Source organism: Oreochromis niloticus, linkage group LG17 (assembly GCF_001858045.2).
Source record: "Oreochromis niloticus isolate F11D_XX linkage group LG17, O_niloticus_UMD_NMBU, whole genome shotgun sequence".
NCBI classification, from domain to species: domain Eukaryota; kingdom Metazoa; phylum Chordata; class Actinopteri; order Cichliformes; family Cichlidae; genus Oreochromis; species Oreochromis niloticus.
In genome coordinates, this window is record NC_031981.2 from 17,514,053 (window position 1) to 17,538,325 (window position 24,273).

Here is a 24,273-nt window from a genome sequence, read left to right on the forward strand (position 1 = left end):
GTTTAAGTGTGTTTTTCCATTTATCTCCTTGTGTGATAAGTGCACTGATGCTAATGGGCCTTTTTTTGGCTACTGCTACTTCTGTCTGTCTGGCTACAACCCCCCCCTAAAAAAACCCCAAAAACCCCCAAAACAAACCCCTCTCAGGTACACACTTTCATTTCAAGGTCATTTCATTATGAGTAAGAACTCCATGAACAATACACGCACACACTACTCATTCATATCTGATGAACCGTAATCAGTTTACAATAATCCTCGGCAGTAAGCGGCAGGGTTAAATGTGTTTGTGTCTCTCTGAAGGATCTGATTTTCCTGGTTTTGGCCGTCATCTGTGATAGCGATACTCACTAACGTCAGTAACAGCTGCCAACAGTTCTGTGTATTTGAGTCTTGGGTTCCTGTTTTAATTTATTTGCTGTTCTGGAAATTTTTTCTGGAAATTTACTTTTCGAGCTTACTTTCATTTTTATCCTCGCTTCTGTTTTTTGGTGTTTCCCTCTGTCTTGTTTTTTGTTTTTTCTCTGTCATCTTGTTTAGTGCAGGTCTGTGTACATAAAAAGTCTACATAAAAAGTATATGTGGCACATCCATCCCAGAAAATGGCTCAATTAAGTAGAAAATCATAGAGTAAAATTAGCAAACAGATGATGCATTGCATTGCAGAAAGCTGTTGCATTACGTAGGAAAGATTTCCTTTGTCTGTGTTTCTGGCTCAGAGAAATATGAACACAGTTGTCCAAATGTGCAGATGAACAGTACTGTACTAAAGTCTTTATATTTAGTTTCCAAGGAGCCAGACCTCCTTGCAATTTTGTAAAGTGGTCTTGAGGAATAGCCCTTTACAGCAAGCAGTGACTGCTTTTTCACTGCTTTTCAGTCCACTCCAACCATTTTTGAAAAATGCCAACGTTTGACAAGCATTAAATTATATAAATTTTAGTGTTTTGGCATAGTTAGCATAATATTTGTTTTCCCTACAGAGCATAGAAGAGTACTGTTAGATTTTGAATGCAGTACCATACAGTAAAAGCATACCTGGATAGAAAACCACACAGTGGAACGTAATCAGTCATGGACTGGGCTCCCCAGAGCCCGGACCTCAACATTAATGAAGAAGTGTGAGATCATCAAACAGCAGCCAACATCCAAATAAGAACTTTTCATTGTCCTTCAGGAAGAAGAACTATTGGAGAACTATTCCTGAAGACTACTTAAGTAAATTACAGGAAATCGGCCTCAGAGTTTCGGCTGTGTTGAAGAATGGTGGTTACACAAAATACTGACTTTAAAGTGATTGTACAGTCTTTGCCTTCGACGCTGTATATCCATTCACGGTTGCACAAATCACTACAGTCATTTTCTTTACAAAACATTAAGAAATGAGGGGTGGTGAACACCAGCAATATGTCTGACTTCCAGTTTATTAGAAACCCTGTTTACTCATTTAATAGGTGCAGTAGGTCAAACTTGAATCAGCAGAAAATGAAACATTTCCCGTTTCTCTGTTGATTTTTAAAATTGGTTTTGGCACACATCAAACGCACCATTGTCCCCAAACAAATGCGTGTCCAGCCTCAGCAGACAAAATGAAACACAAACTTGTTTAAACTTGGTAAATGTTTGCATATTCACTTTCTGCCTTTCGTTTCACTTCTGATTAAGCAGTTCCAGTAAAACTCTGGGTTTGTTCAGTCTTGCTGCATGTGCTACTTCCTCTAATGGACTTGGTAAAAGTGTAAAAATGAGGCCTTAAATAACGAGGTCCTTTAATCAGTTAGACTTAGCTGGTATTTGTGTGTGGTCGCTGTTTTATGTGGCATATGTCCGGCCTCCATACGTCCTTTCATTTCCGGTCATCCACAGTGTGCTATTTTTATCTCAGGGGCTGTGAGCACTTGTTTGTGTGTTTAAGTGTGTGTGTGTGTGTCATCAGGTTACAGGGTGTGTAAGTGGACTCCTCTTTGTCCTGGCTGATAATTTTAGACAGAGGGCCACTGAAACTTTCAACAGGGGGTCAGATACTCTGTGCAGCCTTTTCCACTGACACACACACACACACACACACACACAAACCTTTGGTCATGCCCATAATTACTAGTTTACTGTAAACATTTTGTTCATCGCCTCAACTCAGGATTTATTTAAAATTTTCCTGATCTGCAATAGTTTGTATTCTACTGTAGTATACTTTAATATAATGAATAGTCATAAATAAATAGTTTAATCATAAATCAAGCAGTTAGTTGTCAGCATGCAACTTTTTTGCATTCCTTTGAGCTACACAGCTCTCTCTTTTTTTCTTTTCTTTTTGCTGTTGTGTTGGAGCACACCCTTTTCCTTTACAGCGGTACTCTTTTGCCCTTTCCTAAAAGCCCAGACTCATATGTGGTTTGGTTCAGGTTTAGCCACAGTGACAGTTCTCTCTCTTCTGTTAGCAGGTAACTACCTGCCAACTGGGTGGGAAATACACATTAAAGGATAAAGTTCAGTAACTACATCACTTTTGTGACGTTAAGTTAATCTTGTCAAACAAATTTTGTGGCATCTCCATCTCCTTAACTAATACTTTTTGTTCATGTCAAAATGATTAACTTCTCTCATTTTTACTAACTTAGTGTGAATTTTAAAGCCCCGGTCATAACACTTTAAAGAGTCCCTTGGTGTGCCTATAAAAAGCCATGCCAAACAACACTCTGTGGGTGTGGTTTGCAAATAAAGGTGACACTTTGTCTTTATCTTTAATAGACACGTTAGGGTATTCACTGTTGTTCAAACAGGCCGGTTGTCCCGTCTCTTAAAAAGACAAATCCACAGATTTAACTTGAAGGAGAGCACTCATTTTATATTTTCACTTTACTTTATTTATTTATTTATTTATTTATTTATTTATTTATTTATTTATTTATTGTTTTTGCTTTCTCTTGCATTGACTGAAGCCAGTGAGACTGCAGAGGTGTCTGCGTAGATCAGCAGTTAATAGATGGGCATGTAGACAGATGATGCTCTGATGGGCCCTCTCATGTGGGTGACTGTACTGTGTACTTGCAGAAGAAGATAGATGAGCTATGAGATAAAAGAGTCGGGGACAGTTGAAGTGGATAAAGATGTACTCGAGTCAGTTTAAGAAAACTGCAACAGGAAGTATAATGGGGCGAGCGTCTGCGAGAGATGACTGCTGACTCATCCTCTGACATAACAGATCTGTCTGCGACTTCTCTCGTCACCCCAAAGTGGCACTGGCAGTCTCTCCACAAAGCTGTTCCTAGTTCACCTCAAATATCTCCAGCTGAGCCCGCTTGAAAGCAGCTTCCTAATATGAATAATTAATGTACTAAATTATACTGAAAAGTCCCAGTGATTTAGCTGCTCTGTGGCGAGAACTATGAAGTATCTTGACAATGATAACGGTGTGTTTCCTTCTGTTTCTTAGGAAAGCCATCTCCCGCTCAGGCCTCCATTACCTTGGCCCACCTCAGCCCTCGCTTCCTCCTGCGTCCAACGGCCCCACCAAGGAGCTACGTACCTGCGTGGACTGGACGGTCAGAAACGCACATATGCATTTATTTTATATAACTGTGAATCTGAACAATGATGACAGTTTTTTTCCTGGTCCCAGTCTGTGTTGTCCCTATTCTGTCTGGCTGATTCACTCGTCGACATTTGCATTTTTATGCCAACAGATTTGTTAGCAGACTGGTTTCAGCAGCCGTATGTTCATGTGGAAATGGAAAGCAGTAATTTGATTTTCCTTCCTCTTTTTTAATTCCTTACAAGACAAATGCTGTTCTATCTCAGCGTGGGAAAGAAACTTTTATGTGTCACGACTTTGTGAAGTGGTTTATTATTCGACATTTAATAGGTTATATTTAAGAAACATGAATCACGAATCAAAAGCACCAGTTTAAAAACACTTTGGGTTTTAAATGTAGTGCTAATGCTTAAGGAAATGTCAACATGCATTGGAAAGTATTCTCAAAAATGCTGTTAAAGAACCGTTTTCCTGTCTGCAGTTGCGCCACTCCAAACCTGAGCTTGTGATCTGGTGAAAGCAGGTATTAAAACAGTGAATCTGCAATATTCACCAGATTGTGCAGTCAAAGTCAAAAACAGTCAAAGATGTTTTAAAACAATGACAAAAATAACTGAAGCAGTTTTTTGATGATACACCAGGATGACAATGTGAATTGAACCTAATCTGAAAGCAAAAAGACCAATGAGACAGTTTTGAATAGTATTACTGAGGCAGGCAGATACTTTTTTTATAATCATGAAATAATTTAAAATCTTCTCCATGTTTTTTTTCTTTCAAATTGTTTATCACCTTCTTTCTTTCAAATCTTCCACTGCCATTTAGTTTTATTTAATAAAATCAGATTACTCTGGATCCAAGCTGTAAAATCATATGAATCATTTGAAGGTTTTTATTTCTTTTTACTTACATAAACTCTTTTGTGCAAAAACTCTGCAGACTTGGAACTGATTTTTTTATGATTATGGCCAGTACAGTAAAGCCATTAAAAAAAAACTATGACAAAGAAAAGAAAATAATAGAGCATTTTCACACGAGCCTCAAAAATTCAAGAAAAAGACATCAAAGTGCTTCAAATTCAAGAAGAATGTGTAAAGGTGAAAAGGTGCATTTCATAGAATTAGTCATATCTATTGAAAATTTGCCGGCCACATAGAGGCTGTCATATTACAGGCCTGCTTATAAACTAAATGACTGGGTGTTCATCAGAGGTTTGTGAGGGTGCTCTATGCTAATGGCTGCCAAACTATGTACACTGAGGTGTCAAAACATGTCATTAAGGATACGGGGGAGGTCGTCATATGTTGTTTTTATGGGGGAAAGAGTTAAATGGGGTGGACCTCTGAAACGGTTGTGTAAAAATATATTTTTTAAAAACCACCCTCTGTCTTTTCGTGTTAGTACCACTACCTCCATTAGTTATTTTATTTTATTGTATTTATATATTTATATATTTGTACTGTGAACCTACTGTAAAAAAACCTAAGATTTATATTGGTTGGTTTATTTGCAGTGATAGAAAACATAAAAAAACCCCCCACTAATTTCATATGTAAGTTCTTTTTCTTTTTTCTTTGTTTTTGTTCATCGAAAATGAACAACATTTATGACTTCCCCTTTCCCCATTTTTCACATTTGCAAAGCCGTCCCGCGGGCCGGATCGAACCCTTTGGCGGGCCATTTCTGTCCCACGCTCCATTTGTTTGACAGCCGTGTTCTAAATGATTCATGCATCAATAATGAAAAGTAAATGCAATGTGCTTTATTATTAATAGGAAGGTGTAAGTAGATAAACTGTTGTGGGCTCACATCTGAGATTTCCCTCGGGCTCCGTCTGCAGGGACACTTCCAGCACGTCATTGCTGCCCTTTATCTCTCTGCACGGCTCTCATGCACTCACTCATATATAATCACTGTGCTCAGACACTCATTAATATACACTCAGGGGTCGATTCATTGAGACCTTTAAGGTCTCCTTTTAGGTGCTAATAAGTCCAAAAGGGTTTGTCCATATTCCCAGCAGGGCCAGAACACTGGTAGAAGATGTGTAACAGGAAGTGGAAATTTAAACAAATGTCCGTTCAAATTGATTTACTGTGGAACATTGAGTTAAGGGGGAAGCAATTCTGCTTGTAAGTGACAAACGGAGAGAAATTGGCAACAGATTTGGCCACGTCTTATCTCTGTTCAGTTCTTTGTCTAGTTTGTCACTAATTATTGTGACTTTATGAAAAAAGCGCTGCAATATGACAACAAAACCCACATGAATTACTTCATAAAAGATGTCAGAATGTCTGCTCCTCACAGTAAACCCTAGAAAGTTGGTTGAGGTAAAAAAAAAATTAAGTGACTGATTCTTTTGCTTTTAAAGATTTTTGGGCATTTGCAGGTAATATAACAGTTTTTATTGTCTGTTTATTTTCTTCAACTTTTTGCCAGTAAGTCTTCATTATAAATAAAATATTGAAATAAAACATTACTCTTGATGTCATTGAAACAATCTCCACAGTAGGACCTTGAAAAGGTTAGTGTATGTAGGTCACTGTAAAGTTGTAAGGCTGCAAAATCATATTTTAGAATGAGTGTTTATAAGTTTTAAAGAACCTAAATTTTTGCCACATTACATTTTGTAACTCGTTAAATGTACAGGAGACAGAGTTTAGATGCGTATTGTGGAAATCTTTCTTCAAGCCTTGCAGATTCTTTGCCCGATTGCTGAAGATATGCCTGCATTGGCTTGGGAAGGAACTCCACTTCCTGTTGGACCATGTTATGCTCTTCTGGCTGTTATGCACATTATTCATAAAATTGAACTTGGATTGAAGTAAATAAGACATAGTGATTTAAATTAAAGCCATGTTGCCAGAATCTCTTAGATCCTAACAGAGTAAATGTGGGACAAAGACTGTTTGTGTGGGCAAAGTGGGACATGTCATGTCAGGTGTAGTCTGAAAGCTTCATATTGAACTTAAAAAATAAAACACATGGTGCATGTACAGGTTGAATATATTCCCACTTTCTTGGTAACAGATAAAGGGAAGCTTATGTTTGCTCTTATGATGTCTTTATAAACTTTTTTTTATTCTTGTATGCAACTGCTATTTCAGCTGCTCTTCTGTCCGGCATCAATTTAGATTGACAAATCTTTTTTTGATCCATATTTTACGGTTGTAGTTATTTTTATCCAATGATGACATGGATAATGTGTCACTTTACATCATATTTTGCCCCAGCACAAAATTTTAAAATAACTCTTGCAAAACAGACAAAAACAATTTCTCAGTATATCCTGCTGCTTCATTTCCTTTGTGGTTTTTTCTGTCATATTCAACAAAATCTGCAAAGTTTGTGACTTGTAAGTTTCCTTGATGAGTGTTGCATTAGAAAGGCTAATCTCCTTCTAACTGTAATAAAAACATTTCCTTCATATTCACTTAGTAAAAAAGTGCCTGTCCCACAGTACCAGTCAAAATGTGGGACATTATCTCGAGACAAGGAATAAAAATGCCATGCAGTCCCACATAAAGAGGGACATCTGGTCACCCTAGTCAATCTCCATGTTAAGTTGACAAGGAGGGACTCCATGCCAGAGTTTTGCCCTATTAATTATTATTATTACTGCCCTGTTTTCTGGGCCAGCTTTTATATTCTCAAAGGCCTACTGAGCTGAGTCATCTTATTACCCTCCCATTTCAGCCAGGCGTTGTCCCAGATAGGCATACACATACAAAGCCTCATCCAGACCTATACATTATTAAATTCCATATATTTTATATTTGAAACTAGTGTGAACCAGTAAAAAAGTAAGTATTTACTTTTATTTTAAGATATTTGCCTAGCTGATAAATAAAGCCAAAGTTGTCATATACATACAACATACTGGTTTATTAGGAAATATAATCAGGCTTTTTCTCTGAAGTTTCTATGTTTAAAAAAAAAAAAGCACAAAAGAGAGAGGAAAACTGCAACATTAAGATAATTAAACAAATACAAGTTAATTATAGAATTAGTAAATGAAACAAAAGGTCTTCCAATCCATTTTTCCATTACTGAATGAATGAGCAAGCAAAACTATTCACAGCTGAGCCGAGGGAGCATGATCACAGCTGTGCAGTAAACCCGGTGACACAATTTTACTCAGACATTCAGCCTGCATGCGTTTACCTCGAATGTCTTTGTATGCATATACACTGACATGTGTTACTCCATGTAGGAGTGTGTTTGCACATGAATCAGTAGTGTTTAAATTAACATGCACTGTGAAGTTACCCACATACTCAGCAGTGGCAGTTATGTGCTTGACACACTTGTTGACCTCATTCGCCGCCATGTGCTCATGTCCATATGGTTGCAGTTTAATGTGAGTGAAAATAGAGTGAGACAATGTTGACTAATTTGAATGATTTTATGATTATTCCCGCTCATTTTCTCTCTCATCTTCTCTGTAGGAGAACGCAGTGAACGGGGATCACCTGTGGATGGAGACAAGCTGCTCGGGAGAGCTCTGTTATCTCGGAGAGGACACCTGCGTGCAAAAGACAGCTGTGAGTAATCTATAGTCCTTATACAAATCCTATGTTAGCATGTCAGATACACTGAAAGACGTTTGTTTTTTCTAGAACATATATATATATTTATTTCTTTTAAGTAATGGTAAATCAGTCCTACGAACATTAAATAACTGAACCAAAAGAATCCCGACAAGATTTGCTCCTTGTAATCAACACGGTACCCAGATCCTCAAAAAAACGAGAAGCCAACTTCAGAAAAAAAGACAATTCAACAAAACATGTATGGTTTAGAACAACTAACTAGTCTGGCTGACTTACTGTTAGATTCAAATCCTCCAAAAAACTCAGTAAAGGTCCCCAAGTCTTTTCAAGTACATCATCTTCAAACTTTGGTGTATATTTGTATTTTTAGAGGGAGGTTTCATATTTGTCTTATGCACTCATAAGCATTTGGTTTAGGCGTTATTCCCCCTAGACATTTAGCTTTTTGGCATGCAAAAACTGAGATTTATTATTGTTGCTCAGCTTTGTTATTTGTATTTATATTTGTATCCTTCTGAATACAAACCAAGGATGGAAAATGGACGTAATGGCATCTTAAATAAATTTTTTATCGTGGCCCACATACACCCCACTTTGGTCTTAAGTGGGCCAGACCAGAGAAACTCCCCTTTCTCTTATAGTGAAGACATTTAACTACACATTTAGTCCCTTTGATATCTTAATATGAGAAAAAGAAGTGAACCTTCAGCAGTAACTTTTTTTTTTGCATAGTAAAGAAACACTGTGATCAGCGCAACTGTTTGGGTTTAAATTGTCAGAAATAAATGTGCAAAAATACAGAAAAAGTTCTGGTAGCTCTTTACTCAGATTGTCCCTTAAAGTTTCATAGTAGTTAATGAAAAAACGGGAAGTTGTCTGTTTATCGATTCATTACTGTTATGTAGTATGATTAGCTATTGGGGAGGTCGTTATCGTCTACCAGCCGACTCAGTGGCCAGGTCAGTGTTGTGGCAGTTCTCGATATCATTCATGATTCCCCGGCAAAGTTCAGATGACCTCCAACTCCGCCCTCTGGGAGTGCAGCTGGTGACATTTGTTGTTTTGGCCTCTGTCATGTTGGTGTTTTGGAGCCAGACGTTACCTTATATTGACCAAAGGTTGATGTGCCAATTTATCAGCTATTGCTAGTTAGCTTGGTTGTGGTCTTGTACACCCCATGCTCCCCCTTTAGACTCAACCCTGCGACAGAATGTAAGACCGCTGCCATCAACATCGTGCTCGACTAAGTCACTAGTTCGTCTGCAAAAATAAACTTTTATTTGAACTTCTGTAGGTTTACTGTAGATTTTCGCTGTGTACAGCAAGCAACTGTCGATGTGAGCTGCTGTTCCACTCTTTTAACAGAATTTTGTTTAACTATTAACTTTGCAAAACTCTGTAACTACTTTGAGCATTTCAGTGTATAGCGCAGCTTTAGCTGGAAAATATGTGTAACAATATGTCTTGTCAGCCTACCCCTGTAACTTTGTATTAAAATGATAGGAACAATAGAGACTGTACCAGAGTGAAGGCATTTACTGAACATGTGTGGAAAATGTGACAATTGTAGAGTTAATCAGCCTGAACCAACCATGACCAGAGTCTCTTATATCAGCACCTAATAATGCTGCCCGAAACACATCTGATTCTTAAAAGCTTTTTCACGCAGCAGAGTTTTGTCTCTTTAATGCAGCTGCAGAAAAAAAGGCCTGTTATTGCTGGTGCTACATTAATGAGACAAAAACAAAAAGCAAAAACGTGATGACTCTAAAATGTGGCATCAGGAGCAGGTAATACAAAATTTCAGTGTAGTACCAGGTTGTGATTTTTAGTGCCACACATGAAACACTCATTGAAATACATTGTTTGTGCTTCATTTGCAGAGCAGCTGGTCCCAATGTTCTGCAAAAGGAGCGTTTCGTATTCTTTCAGTTGTAAATGCTAAAACAAAGCATTATTTTAAACAGGACGTCACACTCTCATTCAGGTGAAACATGTCCACAAAGCAGAGAATTAATTACTCCTAAAACAGAGAAGGAAGGGTGCTCTGAAGTGTCGTTGACTACAAGCGTGCAGGGCTGCAAAGAAAGAGTCTAAATGAGAGCTGTTGTTGACCTTTTGTCCATCTATTCAGCTCTTACAAGAAAAACGGCACCTGCTATACAGAGCTGAGAAACAGCCTTTAATTCCTACACTAATGTAATGACATCTTTGTACATTTCCACTGATGGAAGGTAATTATAGTGCACGTATAAAAACACATTGAGACGCTGTTAAGATTGAGCTGCAGCAAGAAATAATCTCTCTGTGGTGATTTGTGTTAGATAAATGTCCAAGAGGATATGCCGACCTCAGAGGAATCTGAGATCGCTTTGACAAGTCGTGGCTGACGTAAGTAAACACATTCCTACCTGTTTTCAGCGGGATCAGCTCGATTTAATCTCAGTCATGAAGAAACAACCAGGCTGTCTGAAGGAAGCAGCTGAGGTTTTTAGCTCATGCAAGGCAAATGCTGCAGAAAATACCTCCTCTCTCCTATTACACGCTTTAAAAAGAGTGTTTGAAAAGGAAGTAAAGACCTCCATGGCTTGCTTCATAATCATGGATTACCATCCACCTACCCATCCATAAATCTGTCCATCCACCCATTCTCCATTCAGTCCATTCAATCCTCTATACCCTGGTATGTTTCTATGGAATATTCCAGATTTCTGGGAATTCAGAAAGAAAGAGAAATCTGATTACAAATTCTAAACACCTGATTATAGCTAAAAAATAGTCTCAGTTATAAGTTAGTTTTGATTTACAGATCACAAGTAGCTCTTTAAAATTATATTTGACCAATTAAGGTTTGTACAGTTGCACATTTCATAATGTTTTTCTCATCATCTCTTTTCTATTTTGCCTCCTACTCTTCATCGGCCTCCTCCACCACTGCTCTGTCCTCCCTCATCTACACCTCATTCTCCTCTTGAACTCAAGTCGTGGCTCTAAAACAACAAAATTTGCATTAAAATGGTCACTTATTCTCCATTTATTCTATTTATTTATCATTATCAATCATGCGACACTCCCGTCTCCAGACAGCTGACAAGAAGTCGGCTATAACAAAAACAGATTATGCCAGCTAATGTTAGGCTTGAGTGTCCTAAAATATGTTAAATTGTAGTGTGTACAAAACCGTTTTTATGCACCAACAGTCGTAGAATCACGCCAGTTGGCCGTGGCTGTTATGGGGTACAGATGGTTAAAGAAATGTTTTCGGAAATGATGGCAAACCTCCTTCTGGGACGAGAAGGGACTATTCCATCAGTGTTGTTTTGCCAATCTTCAAGCTTGGACATGGTGTGAAAAGAATTTCCACCTTGCGTTACTCTTGTGAATGCATATTGTGTTGGAAAACCACCGATTGTTTTGGAAACCACCTCAGAAACCTCACCCTATCTCTGAGGCTGAGCCCAGACCTAGAAGCTTGTTTGCTGCTTCCATCTCACTCTTTAGTTCGGTACCCACAGCCTGTGGGCACAGCTGAGGATCAGTCAGCCAGTAAATCCACATCTTTTCCTAAATGCACAGCTCTCTCTTCAGCAGAACAAACCGGTACAGTGTCCGCCTCACCTCAGACATGGTAATACTTAGATATGCCGGTTAATAAACACTCATGAAGTCTTCTTAGTATCCTTCATGTTCTGGGGTTGTTTCTTTTTGATTAATTGGACTGATATTTTTAGCATCATTTCAGCGAGGACCACCTTACTCAAAGGAATATTGTTATTTTTATCTACTGAAATCTATATTTGATGGCATGGCTCAGCTCCTGCCTGGAACCTCCATTCTCGCTATATTACGATGTCTTGATAGAGCGATGTGGTTGGAGGTGTGATACAAAGCCACGATCTGGCCCACCAACTGTATGCTGGCTGGCATTGAAATCAGCTGATCTACTGGGATTGTGGCTGAGTATGATTCCGTTGATAACACATTTAAATGCCTCAGTCCCAATGCTTGTCTCTCTGCTCAGCCATACCTTAAATCCACTCATAGGTAAACTGAATGAGACTGATGATCTGATTACAGCTCAGCGCTCTTCTGGGAAACTTCCCTATCCTGGTCCTGAGTTCAGCACTGTTAGGGTATTTATTCAAGGCTTTAATGCTTTGCCCGACTGGTTTAAAATTTATAGTGCTTTATAACTACTGGTTATTTGGTGATTGTACATTGTGTAAAGTAAAATGATGTCATACTTTGTTTCCTTTTCTGTGAAAAACATGCCGTTAAAAGACTAGCGGACATTAATTGTTTTACACAGCTGTTTGAAGTTCCCTGACAATGACCATTAAAAATGTATTTTGTGTGTGATAAATAAATCCTCTGTTTAGAACCTTCATTTTTCTTGGAGTTTAACTCTCGTGGCATCCTGAAAAAGGATGTCTTGCTTGTCTCAGCATGATATACTTTATGTAAGAAGCTGATCTTGTGGTGGGGCTTTCACAGCAGAACATTCGGAGCTACTAACCAATGAAAAATGAGGGTGAAACGTTGTTTTTGTTGTTGTTTTTTTTCTTTTCTTTTTTAAAATTTTCCTTTTGTGTGTGTGTTCGTGGGAGTGAGAGACTAGCTCTGAGTATTGCTCAGTGTGACATTCAAGAGTGAACCCATTGACTGGAGATGAGACCACTCCATTATTAGTTGTCATATTATTACTCATAATGAGTAGTTTGTCTGTTGCAAGAGCAAGGGCAGCACGGCAGTGTTATTTATTGAAGGCAAATAGCACTTCGGCATCTTGAGTGTTTGCTTTTTTTTTTTTTGCCAGTCACTGTGTAATAAATTACTCTGAGCTTTTAATTCATTCTTTTACCTTAGAGATTTGTTTTTTGTGGGTTTTTGTGTATGTGTTTGTGTGTTTTTCCCAGCCCCACAGCAGTAAAGATTATTTTCTGGGTCTGGAAAGTGAAGCTGAAGCTAAATTTACCTTAAACCTGCATTTATTTGAATGGCCAACAGGGGTTAGGTTAATGTAGTCTGTTATTATCCCATTGTGACCAGAACATCAGTGCTCGGTTTCTCCGTCAGGGTCACCTGACCCTCGTGATGTCTTATTTCAAATAACCAGGATACCAAAATTAGGCTTTAAAACTCGCGTCTACAAGCCAGTGGGTCTTTCTACGATGGATTCGTCCAAGCCTCATTTGTTTTTTGTACATTCCTTTCACTATAAAAGTCTATAAAAGTTATGCAGTATGTGACTGCTCTAAATAAAATGGCTTACAGTACGTAAAACAGCTTACAACAAATTAATAACTTAAATTGAAATTTCGATTTTGATTTTAGAAATTTCAATGTAGAATTTAATTTTTCTTAATAAAATAAAAGTTTAATATTTGAATAATTAAATATATTATTACATTCACTGTACATAAACTGTTAAGAGGTAAGGACTGTGCTTGCTGATTTTTTTTATTTAGTTTGTAATCCATGAATGAAAATGTTTTTTAAAAAACTGAATTAGTTATATAAAACTAATTCAGTTAAGAATATGCACAATTATTTATCAAATTGGGGAAAAAGTATTTATTACTGTTATCATTATTATTATTATCATTATTATTATTATTATTATTATTATTATTATTATTATTATTATTATAATTACTATTATTTTAGTGGTTCACAAAAAGTTGTGTAAGTATTTTATTAGTGATAAATGTATATATTAATAACAACATATGGCTTTTATTCATGATTTTTTATGTATTTTTGCATTTAAAAAAAAAGAAAAAAACACAATGTTAGAATTTCTTTTTCTTTTAATAGAAAAAAAAATATCAGCCAATTGTCCGAAGTTCTTTGTAGAGCCAAGCAAAGATATCAAGGTTTTTTGTTTTTTTAAATGTTGATATTGACATGAAAGTAACGTAAAAGACATTTTCTCTAAAGATTGGGTAGTGATACCCAAAAGTCAGAAATATAATGTTCTTAAAATTCTTAATTTTTCCATTTTGAATCATGGCTGGTGAAAAAAATAACAGAAACAGACTCCTCTCTTCAAGTCTGTAGTGTTGGTGTGCTGTTAATGGTGCTAAGAAAAGTCTGCCACGGCTTTTTAAACTGAACTGGAGTGAAAGTAAAATGTTGGGGGACCTTGAGCACATCTTGCCAGTGTGTAACAGCAGGTTGCTGTTACTGTGTTCTTACACTGCTTACGTTTGTTTCATTTGCTGTGTGTCTGTGTGGATTTTGTGTGTCTTACTCTGCCCTTTGTACTCTCTCTCTCCTTTTAAGAAGTCGGCCCCCAGGAGGAAATGTGCAGCCTGTAAGATTGTTGTTCACACCGGCTGCATGGAGCAACTAGAAAAGGTAACGCACACACACACACAGTCATGTTTTCATATCCTTGTGGGGACATCTAATTGAAATAATGCTTTCCCTAGGGTTAGGTTAACCCTAACCATGATTCTAACCCTGACACTAAAACCACATTTTGAGTCTCAAAAATGCCTTCAAACTTGTAGGGATGGGTATTTTATCCCCATAAGGGCTGTTGATCCCGTAAACTTCCAATTTTTTTTGTCCCCACAAAGATATGTAACCATGGTACACACACACACACTCAGTTTATTGTTCATACTTCATGTTTAGAGTTTTTATTTTCCTAAAAATTTGTCTTTCTGTTGACGCCTTCTGTACCCCATTTAGATTTAACACTGTGGAGTGTGCAGATAAATGCATGATGGGAAATGTGCACAGTTCTTTTGTAACCTGGTGATTCTTTCAAGTAAAGAAGCAATGAAAATTAATTCTTTTCTCCTCGATCCCTGGCTTGTGCTCTTGGCTTTTGAGACTCAAATAAATATAATATTAAATATATATAGCTGTTCCATTTTTTCTAAGATCTTTAAATGCCTTTGATAAGATTTGTTATTTTCTTTCCCTATGTAAATTAAATTAAGCCTAGGCAGGATAAGGAAACATATATTTTTTTTAACCCAAAAGCTACAGCAGCCAAAACATGAAATATGACCCATAAAAAAAAAAAAATTAAAAAATAAAAATCTAAATAGGGTAATTAAGTTACAGAAAAGGATCTAAATAAAGAAAGTAAAATAAAGGAGCTCAATATGTGAAAGTTAAATAGATTTAAAGTAATAATTGGTAAAATTTGAAATAAAATTGAAAAGTTATATAAGAAACTCAATATAGAATCAAAATACCTTACTAATTATTAGCACAAGCACACATGAGACTAAAAACGACTCCAGGTTATACACAGGGGTTTTCAGGGTTGTAGTAACCAATGTGCTGCTTATCTTACAGATATTACACTCCAAAGGGTTATTGCATGAAGTACTTCATGAAATTATAAGTACTTCTAGAAATGAGTCTTACACTTGACAAAGTCTCCGGGCAGTTACAAGCACATGAAGGTTGTTTTTAAATCAATGCCATGAGAGCCATAACTTAACTTCAGTGGTCACTGAGTCATGAAAAATGCCTGCAAAGTACCCGAGTAAAGTTTAATGACTGAGCCTAAAAATGAGGCTAAAAAGCCTTTTCCCCTTCAAGCCATACTTCTACTGTGCATGTGCAAAGTCTGACAACATTACTGATTAACAGATCAATTCAGAGTGCTGATATGTCTCTGCTCATTCTCCAGAGCACTGATTATATGAAATACTTGTCCATATTATGAATTAGTAAGAATGCTACTAGCACTATTTACTATTACTACTGGTACTAGCACTACCCCTGTACTTAACAAGGCAGTATGCTCTCCAGCACACAGTTTAAACTGTCATGGACTTCTGATGTTTACTTGCAACATGACTGACTAATAAGTTTCCCATTTTGGCTTTTGATTGGCTCTTACTAAATTCTCACATGAACCTTTACTTGAGATAAAACAATAATTCGCAACTGTTTAAAAGTATAAAACACTTTAAAGCAATGTTGCGATGTGAGGATTCGGGCTCTCAGGTGGTTAAAGATGCTCTGATGTAATAAAGTATACTGTAGCTTACTAATAATTTTTGAAAGGTCTTTATGTGTGTGCATCAGAATTTCACTGATCTTGGTTTTGTGTCCTTTGTCCTGGCTTCCTCCCCTCACCCCCAACCAGTCACAGCAGATGCCGGCACTTTCCTGAGCTTGGTTCTGCCGGATGTTTTTTCCTGTTTAAAGGGAGTTTTTCCTTCCCACTGTCACCAAGTGCTTGCTCACAGGGGGTCTGATTGATGAGGTTTTCTCTGTATTATTGTAGGGTCTCACAATATAAAGCGACTTGAGGCAAATGCTGTTGTGATTTGCCACAATAAAATTAAAATGAGTTTTTGGCATGAATATATTCCAAACTCTTTCACCCCTAAGTTCAACCATCTCAGTCAAATGCCAAATCCTAACAGTAATTCTAACTAACCCTAAGTCTTAACCCTCAAATAGGCAGTTGGAAAAAAAATTATAATTTTTGTGATCATAAATAAAACAAATTCCCAACAGTAGCTACAGATGATTTATGTTAATTTCTAGTCTGAATGAGCGGTTCTCGGGAAAACTAAAACCCTAATCTGCCAATTTTGTACAGGCATAATGACACACACACACACACACACACACACACACACACACACACACACACACACACACACACACTCAGTGAGTGTATCATTATAATTATAGATGTCAGCTTTTCAAAATAGTAGCTTAATGATTGCCTGCATGTGATGCATTTAGGGGGCATCTGTAAAATGTAGCTGTGAAAAACAACCTCCCCAGATGGGAACTACAGCTTATCTCTTTTTCTAGATAAACTTCCGATGTAAGCCGACCTTCAGAGAGGGAGGATCCCGAACCCTGAGAGATGTAAGTGTGTGTAAATAAGTGTGTAACTGCATAAATGTGAGGGAGGAATCACCTTTTCGTTTGAAGCGTTAAGTGAAAGAAATTGTGTTTCTGTGTTTGCCGGCAGAACATCCTCAGACACCACTGGGTTCACAGACGACGACAAGAGGGGAAATGTAGACAGTGTGGAAAGGTGAGTTTACACACAAAAACACACGCAGCTGCACACAGATGTTGTTACTGTTCATGCAGACTGCCTCTTTGTTTCTGCAGAGTTTTCAGCAGAAGTTCTTCCACAGTAAAGAAATCATCGCCATCAGTTGTTCGTGGTGTAAACAGGCCGTAAGTCCGTTAATTCACAAGTAAATATATTATATTTAACACCACTAAGATGTTATTAGTGGGGAAATACAAGTTGTATTGTGCATTGAAGTGCATTAAATATAAACTTAAGCACTACAGGAAGTTTCTGTTCTTATTTCCAAATATATATTAGAGTGACATCATTTGTTATTATTATTATTTCCACATTAACAAGGTCATGTAGACCCCACTCATGAATAGGCTGGTTGCACTGACATATCTGTAATCCCCCCAGTCTCTCATTTCCTGCTGTCTCTACAGCTGATTTTCTAATGTAACCATACAGTAAAGTAAAGATTATCAATCATTTATGTACCCAATCTGTCTTGAAGCTGGAGCCAGAGGACTGCTAGTGTCACTGAAGGAAAGCACCTTAAAGAAAATGATGCATCTCATTCTTGTTTATTGAAAATGTGGTTGCATTATTTAAAAATGTTACATGTGTCTTGGGCTCAATAGAGTAACTGAACCTATTTAATATCCCTGACACAGAGTAAGAGAAACCAGCCTTTCTACCCTGCGTGTTTGGTCTCTTTTCATATGATTCAGTGAAGAAAACATTTTTAAAAGTATATTTTGGGTAAACTTTCACCAGTCACATCATGCGGGATAGACTGTTGGTCAAAAAAAAAAAAAAAAGGGTTCTGGGGAAAAATGGTAACATTTTGAATTTATGTATATGGTTACATATGGTTGTATATGGTTACATAAATTCAAAATGTTCCCAGAACAGGGAATATGTCATAGGTTCAGTACTGTAATCGCACCCATTTAATGTCTGTGGCTCCCTTTATTTCCTGCTGTCTCTACAGCTGATTTTCTAATACAGCCACAAAATAAAGCAAACGTTGGGTACATAAATGATCAATAACCCGTCTCAAGGCTGGAGCCAGAGTATTGGTATCACTGAAGCAAAGCACCATTTAATGTCTGTCACACAGAGCAGGGATGTCAAACTCATTTTACATATTGGACCACATATAACCCACTTTGACCTTATATGGGCCAGATCAGTGAAACTCTCCTTACTGTCAGTGTAAAGAAGTTTAACTACATAATGAATCCTGCACATATCTTAGTATAGGAAAATAGAAGTGCAATTTCAACAGTAAATGCTGTAGTTAATGGAAGAAATCTGTCAGCTATAAAAAAATTTTAATTTATTCATTACTTACTGCAGATCCTCCATAAAAATATTGAAAATTCTATTGTAGGTAAAAAAAACAAAACAAAACAAAAAAACAGGAAGTTCTGTTTTTAAATGTGTATCTATTTCTTGGATTTTCTGGTGTCGTATAAATGGCAATGTCAGTAGGAAACGCTGTAAAACTTCTGAAAATACAATTAAAAGTCCAAAATCTCTGCCTTCCTTCATACTTTCCAAAGCCATCCTTGGACCGAATTGGAGCCTTTGGTGGGCCAATTCTTGCCCCTGACCCTTATGGTTGACACCACTGAGGTAGCGTAAGAGAAGCAAATATTGGCACTCAGGGTGTTTTGGTTTTCTTATAAACAGCTGTGTTAGAGCACCACACACGGACAATGGCACAACATGTATGATAGTGTGGATTGCAAGTTTAGCGTATTACACGACCCTGAGGAGTGTTTTTTGGGGTTTTTTCCTTGCAGTTCCACAACAAGGTGACATGTTTCATGCTGCACCAGATAGAGGAGCCGTGTTCACTGGGGGCCCACGCCGGAGTCATAGTACCACCGTCCTGGATCATCAAAGTCAGGAAACCACAGGTGTGCTCATACCCTCGCCGAGCTCCCTCCTCGATCGCTCTGCTGGTTGATAAAGTTCACTGGCTGTCATCTTGTGACAGTAATGAGAAATGACTTTGTCGATCTAAATTTAAAACTCTAAAAGAAGGCGTGTCACAAGCTCAGTGTGTGCTAATGTGTGTGTGATTTTTGGGGTATGATAAGATGCGAACTGACACGTGTCTGGTCTGTCTGAGGGAACTCTGGGATTGTGTCTCTGTTATCACACACAGACACGCACACACATACTGTATATCTCTGTCGCGTCACATGCTTCATTGCACTTTTAATTACCATCACAGGGGACGTGGTGACAGTGAACTAACCACTGAACTTTGTGTGTGTATATGTACCCCAGAGCTCCCTAAAGAACTCTGCCAGAAGAAAAAAGCGGACATCTTTCAAACGAAGGACAAGCAAGAAGGGATTAGATGTAAGTGATATTATCAGTTACACTGTCATAATACATTTTTAGCTCATGTTTATCCTTCATGTGATCTCAACTCAAGTAAAAAAACCCATTAAACTAAATAAAAGTCGTTGCCCACTGACTTCAAACTGTGTTTATAAAACATCGACTTCATTTAGGTATGAAATGAAAAAAATCTTGCTTTGAATCTGCCTGGATTCTGATGGCCAGCAGGGGGCGACTGCTCTGACTGTGCAAAAAAGTTAGATTGAGTAGAAGTCTATGGAGGAGTTACCTTATTTCTTTCCATTTTAAACACACTAAATGTTTTCTTAGTTATTCTTCTTTTATTAGTCTTCACTTGAGCATGATGAAAAAATATTTACAAAAAATATGGAGGAAGAAGTAGAATATAACTGAGGGCATGGCTAACCTGTGATTGACATGTCGGTATTGTATCTGTGCAGAGCTGTTTTTCAGTCATGTCCACGCCTCGCTTTTCATGCTTAATTTAAAGAGAAAAAAAACAACAACACCAAAATTGCCAAATGCTATCAAACCAAGCTCTAGGAAGCTATGTCCATCTTTGCTATACAGTCTATTATTGGATTATTAGGGTCATCTGATCTCAAATCATCGCGGGCTGCTGCTCCACACTCTCAAAAAACAAAAATTGATATATCAAGCTAAAATTTGACAGCAGTCATCATATATGCCCAAACTTTGCACCATAATGAATAGATCATGATTTTAATATTTATGTTATGTTAACATTTCTTCTAATATTCTGATCTTATTGATCTCTTTAGGAGTCTAAATGGCGTCCGTTCATGCTGAAGCCTCTCCCCTCTCCCCTCATGAAGCCCATCTTGGTTTTTGTGAATCCAAAGAGCGGCGGCAACCAGGTGAGCAAATGTCTTTAATCTTCTGTTTTCATCTGTTTGAGACGCCTTCTCTTCTCATTGTTGTTTGGAGATATTGTCGCTGCCTCACCTCGTCTGTCCTCGGCCTGTCTATAATTAATTTTCATTGTGAGGATGTCAGTTCAGACAAAAATTCGGTTTATCAGATGAACTGAGCTAAGCTGTTTTCACACATGAACTCCAAACGTTTTCGGGAGATTTGGGCGGAAACATCTTCAGAAGTTTCTCAAATGTATCACACAACAGGAAACGGTTAGCTTCAGAAGTGTTGGCGCTGCAGGAAATACTCCGTTTGTTTAGGCGAGCATGCAGGAGGTAGGACACAGCTGTGAATCCACCGGAAGATTACCTGCACAGCTCTCAGATATTTGGACAACACGCAGATTTGTACTGTGGAGTTAAACAAGTTAAAGACTCATTCAGCTGAGGCAGATGTTTGCATCTTACCTGCAACTCCGTCAGGTAAAAGTTCAGGGCTCCACTGCTTAACATAATCTTTTAGACTTCATCAGCAACAGCTTCAGAACATAACACTGGGTTTAGTTTAGATTTGGAGATTCATTTCTTAGATTTTCACAGAAGATCTTTTTTTTTTTTTTACTTGCTTGCTGTTAGTGGCAGCTTTTTAAATATTGTAACATGAAGGAAGCTGAATTTTTTCCTGCTTTTTCTGTAGGGTGCCAAAGTGTTACAGATGTTTATGTGGATCTTGAATCCTCGTCAAGTCTTCGACCTTTCGCAGGGTGGACTGCGCGAGGCGTGAGTAATCTTCCCTTGGGGAGAGTGCTGGTGTTTCATTACAGCCTACACAGTTAGGTTGAAATCACCCTGAGCTTGACAGTTTAGTACCAATTACCTACTTTAAATCTTCATTTCACATCACCCTTATCTCAGTCCACCTCTGAGGGGGGAAAGCCATCTTTTCACTCCTCTTTTATTTAAATCCAAAGCTCACGGGTGAACAATTTTCATAAAATCTGGAGCAATTACACCCACTCAACACTAATCAGCAGTCTTTTTATTCTATAATATTACCTCTCTGCTTTGTTAGGTTGGAGTTGTATCGCAAAGTGCCAAATCTGAGGATCCTTGCCTGTGGAGGAGATGGCACGGTATGACTATACATCTCTAATAGCCACTATTTCTATTCTAAATTTCTACAACTTACACTTTGCCTGCATGTCTCGCTGTAGGTGGGGTGGATCCTGTCTGCTCTCGATGAGCTGCAGATGAATCCCCAGCCTCCGGTCGCTGTGCTTCCTCTGGGAACAGGAAATGACCTCGCCAGGACGCTCAACTGGGGTGGGGTGAGTTCCTAGCCTTGACTTCTGCTGCAGAGTTGATGGAGAGCGGCAGGGCGCAGCGGTGTGCCCTCTCTGAGTTTATGCGCAGTGAGAAGTTTTTGCACAACATGACTAAATAAATGAGATACAAAGGTAACTCTGGCTGCAGACTCTTTGCACCTGGAGGCGAGATTGAGATCTAACAAAGAAAAAGAAGAATAAGAGCAACAACAGCTCTTTCAGCATAAAAAAAAAAAACATATTTAAGGGATTTAGAACAGGGAACATTAGCGTACTTCATGAGAGAGATGAAAATTTCCTTCTTCAGATTCAACTTGACAGGTTTATAGCCATGTTGAGTATGCTCTAATATTAATATGCAGTAAAAATAAATCCTCTATTCCCCAGCACCTCGGGGAGCTACGAAATGGCTCACCCACATTCCAGGATGTCTAAAAGAGCTCTCTTCCTCCACATAATCTTCCTCCCTGACCCTTAAGCCCGTTTGACCTCTTCAAAGCACAACTAAGATGACATGCTTATTGGTGACATCACAGCAGCTTCCTGTAATTATTTTTCCTTTTTAATTTCAATTTTCTGCAGTTTAAACAACTTTAAGCACAACACAGAATCAACCCTCTGACAGCAAAACGGCTCGCTTAGCGCCCCCCACCTCACTGGAAAACATCACAGCAGTGACACAGCTGCAGTGGGTGTTGTATTCAGAGCAGGTTTAAGTGTACAGAACAAACTGAGGTACAGAGTTTATAAATCCATAGGTCGAGTTGGCAGTTCACTCAGGGTTTTTCATGCATAGGAAACAGAAAGGGTTTGGTGTTCCCTCAGGGGAAAATCACTCAGACTGTAAGAAAAAACAAACCATTTCCACCATTTTTTTAAAGTGGGGTTTCATTTCCTCAAGCGTAAAATACATTGTTTGTTTTCACATTCCAGAAATAATAGAAAAAACCGCATGGACGTCTTTAAGTAAGGTATCCCAGACTCATTGTTTCAATTATATGTGGACCAGTGGTGCTCACTGAGAGTCACACACCAAAATAATAAGCCCCAGTTTATTACTGCAAATTTTCTGAAATCTCTTTCTTATTATGTTGTTTATTGTGTCATAGGGGGTCCAAACAATTGTTTTTTTCCCCTACCGCCCGGAATTATACTCTCTCATGAACTCATTTGTACTTCAATGGGAACGTCATACTCTTCCTCATCACCTGAAGCCTCATCTCCTGAACTGAAGTCAGGTGCATAAACATGCATATATATTTCCTAATATTGTTGCAAGTGCTTATTATCATCCAGCATTGACAGCTGAGGTAAACGGTGGACCACCAGCCCTACAAATACAAAAAACCAAAACAAAAAAACCCTCTGGGGTAAGAAAACACAACTCAGTTGACCACAATCTGCAATCTACTGACATCTAGTGGTGAGATTTTACACACTGTAACTTTAAAGATGTCTAGAGGAAATAGTGCAATTATGTACATTTTTCAGATGTACCTTTTTCACTCTTGAAAATTTACAGTTTATACAAGCTAAATTTATGGTAAAAGACTTGTATGGAGTCTCAAACAGAAAGCATATTGTACTGGTGTCAAGGTGGGACTTTTTCTAGAAATAGCCTTACAAAAGCTGGAAGTGTGGCATTTGTTGGATTATGAAAGGCGACCCCTCCTCTGCTGTGGTTTTGACCTTCCTCTCCCCCAAAACTTTCAGAAAGTCTGACACAAATTTGCAGCTTGTTCCTAAAAATCCGATGAAGCACTGAAGTTTGAAGAATCTGCCTCTTGACACACGTTTCATAACGGCACTGCAGCAGGCCTTTTACAAGCACCCACATTCTTCCATAAGACTTTTCATCAGATCAGTTATGTGGGCTTGTAGTGAGGATAATACATCAAATATTTCACATATGAGTCAAAAGTTTGAGTGAAAAAAATTGATATGTCAGTAATTTTTCTTCACGTTTTTCAGATGATTGGGATAAATGTATTAGTAAATTGATAAGAAGTCTTTACAAAAATCCATTTTCTGGCTGATATGCTGCAGTAAAATGACAGCATGGAGTATATGTGACAGTAAGGATGGACCTGGTAGTTCAGTATCACTGAGTGTAATGAACTGTGCAGACTCAGCCCTGCACCGTGCTGAATGATGAAGCAAGGACACGTGAATGACTTCAGCAGCTGCGGATGGAGCAGCAGTGAAAGCAATGAAGAAACATTCCCGATACGTACAGAGATACACGCTTGGAGCGAAGACGGGCCTGAGTGGAAATTCTTATCTGCCATGTGATTAATTAGTGTAATTGCTCGATTCTTTTTGTCCTCTATTTCATCAAGTATTTCTGACTGCAGGCATTTTATCCACTTTGTCTATTTCCATTTCCTCTCCTGACTTCTCATTTCTTATCCTTTTTTTAACTGTTGGTGCATCTCCTTTTTCCTTTCCTTTCCTTTCCTTTCCTTTCCTTTCCTTTCCTTTCCGTCGCTGCTCTTCTCCTTGCTCCATTCCCTGTTCTCACTTTTGTCATCCTCTTTTCTTCCTTTGACTTTCCCTTTTGTGCTTTCTTTAGAGTTTTTCATTTCCT

At 38.1% G+C, this 24,273-nt stretch overlaps 1 protein-coding gene across 6 annotated transcripts in view; it reads left to right on the forward strand.

The window, feature by feature from the left end:
* dgki (diacylglycerol kinase, iota) overlaps nt 1–24,273 on the forward strand; it is a 90,698-nt gene that overhangs the window by 39,036 nt on the left and 27,389 nt on the right. For 5 of the 6 annotated variants that reach the window (XM_005475874.4, XM_005475877.4, XM_025899530.1 and 2 more), the window contains exons 2-13: nt 3,434–3,542; nt 7,981–8,076; nt 14,371–14,445; nt 16,888–16,944; nt 17,051–17,116; nt 17,197–17,265; nt 18,916–19,032; nt 19,409–19,483; nt 20,269–20,364; nt 21,059–21,141; nt 21,434–21,494; nt 21,576–21,689. In XM_005475874.4, the coding sequence (XP_005475931.2) occupies nt 3,434–3,542; nt 7,981–8,076; nt 14,371–14,445; nt 16,888–16,944; nt 17,051–17,116; nt 17,197–17,265; nt 18,916–19,032; nt 19,409–19,483; nt 20,269–20,364; nt 21,059–21,141; nt 21,434–21,494; nt 21,576–21,689 (1,018 nt within the window). The remainder of the gene's footprint in view (nt 1–3,433; nt 3,543–7,980; nt 8,077–14,370; nt 14,446–16,887; nt 16,945–17,050; nt 17,117–17,196; nt 17,266–18,915; nt 19,033–19,408; nt 19,484–20,268; nt 20,365–21,058; nt 21,142–21,433; nt 21,495–21,575; nt 21,690–24,273) is intronic. The other variant, XM_025899531.1, reaches the window with a different exon arrangement.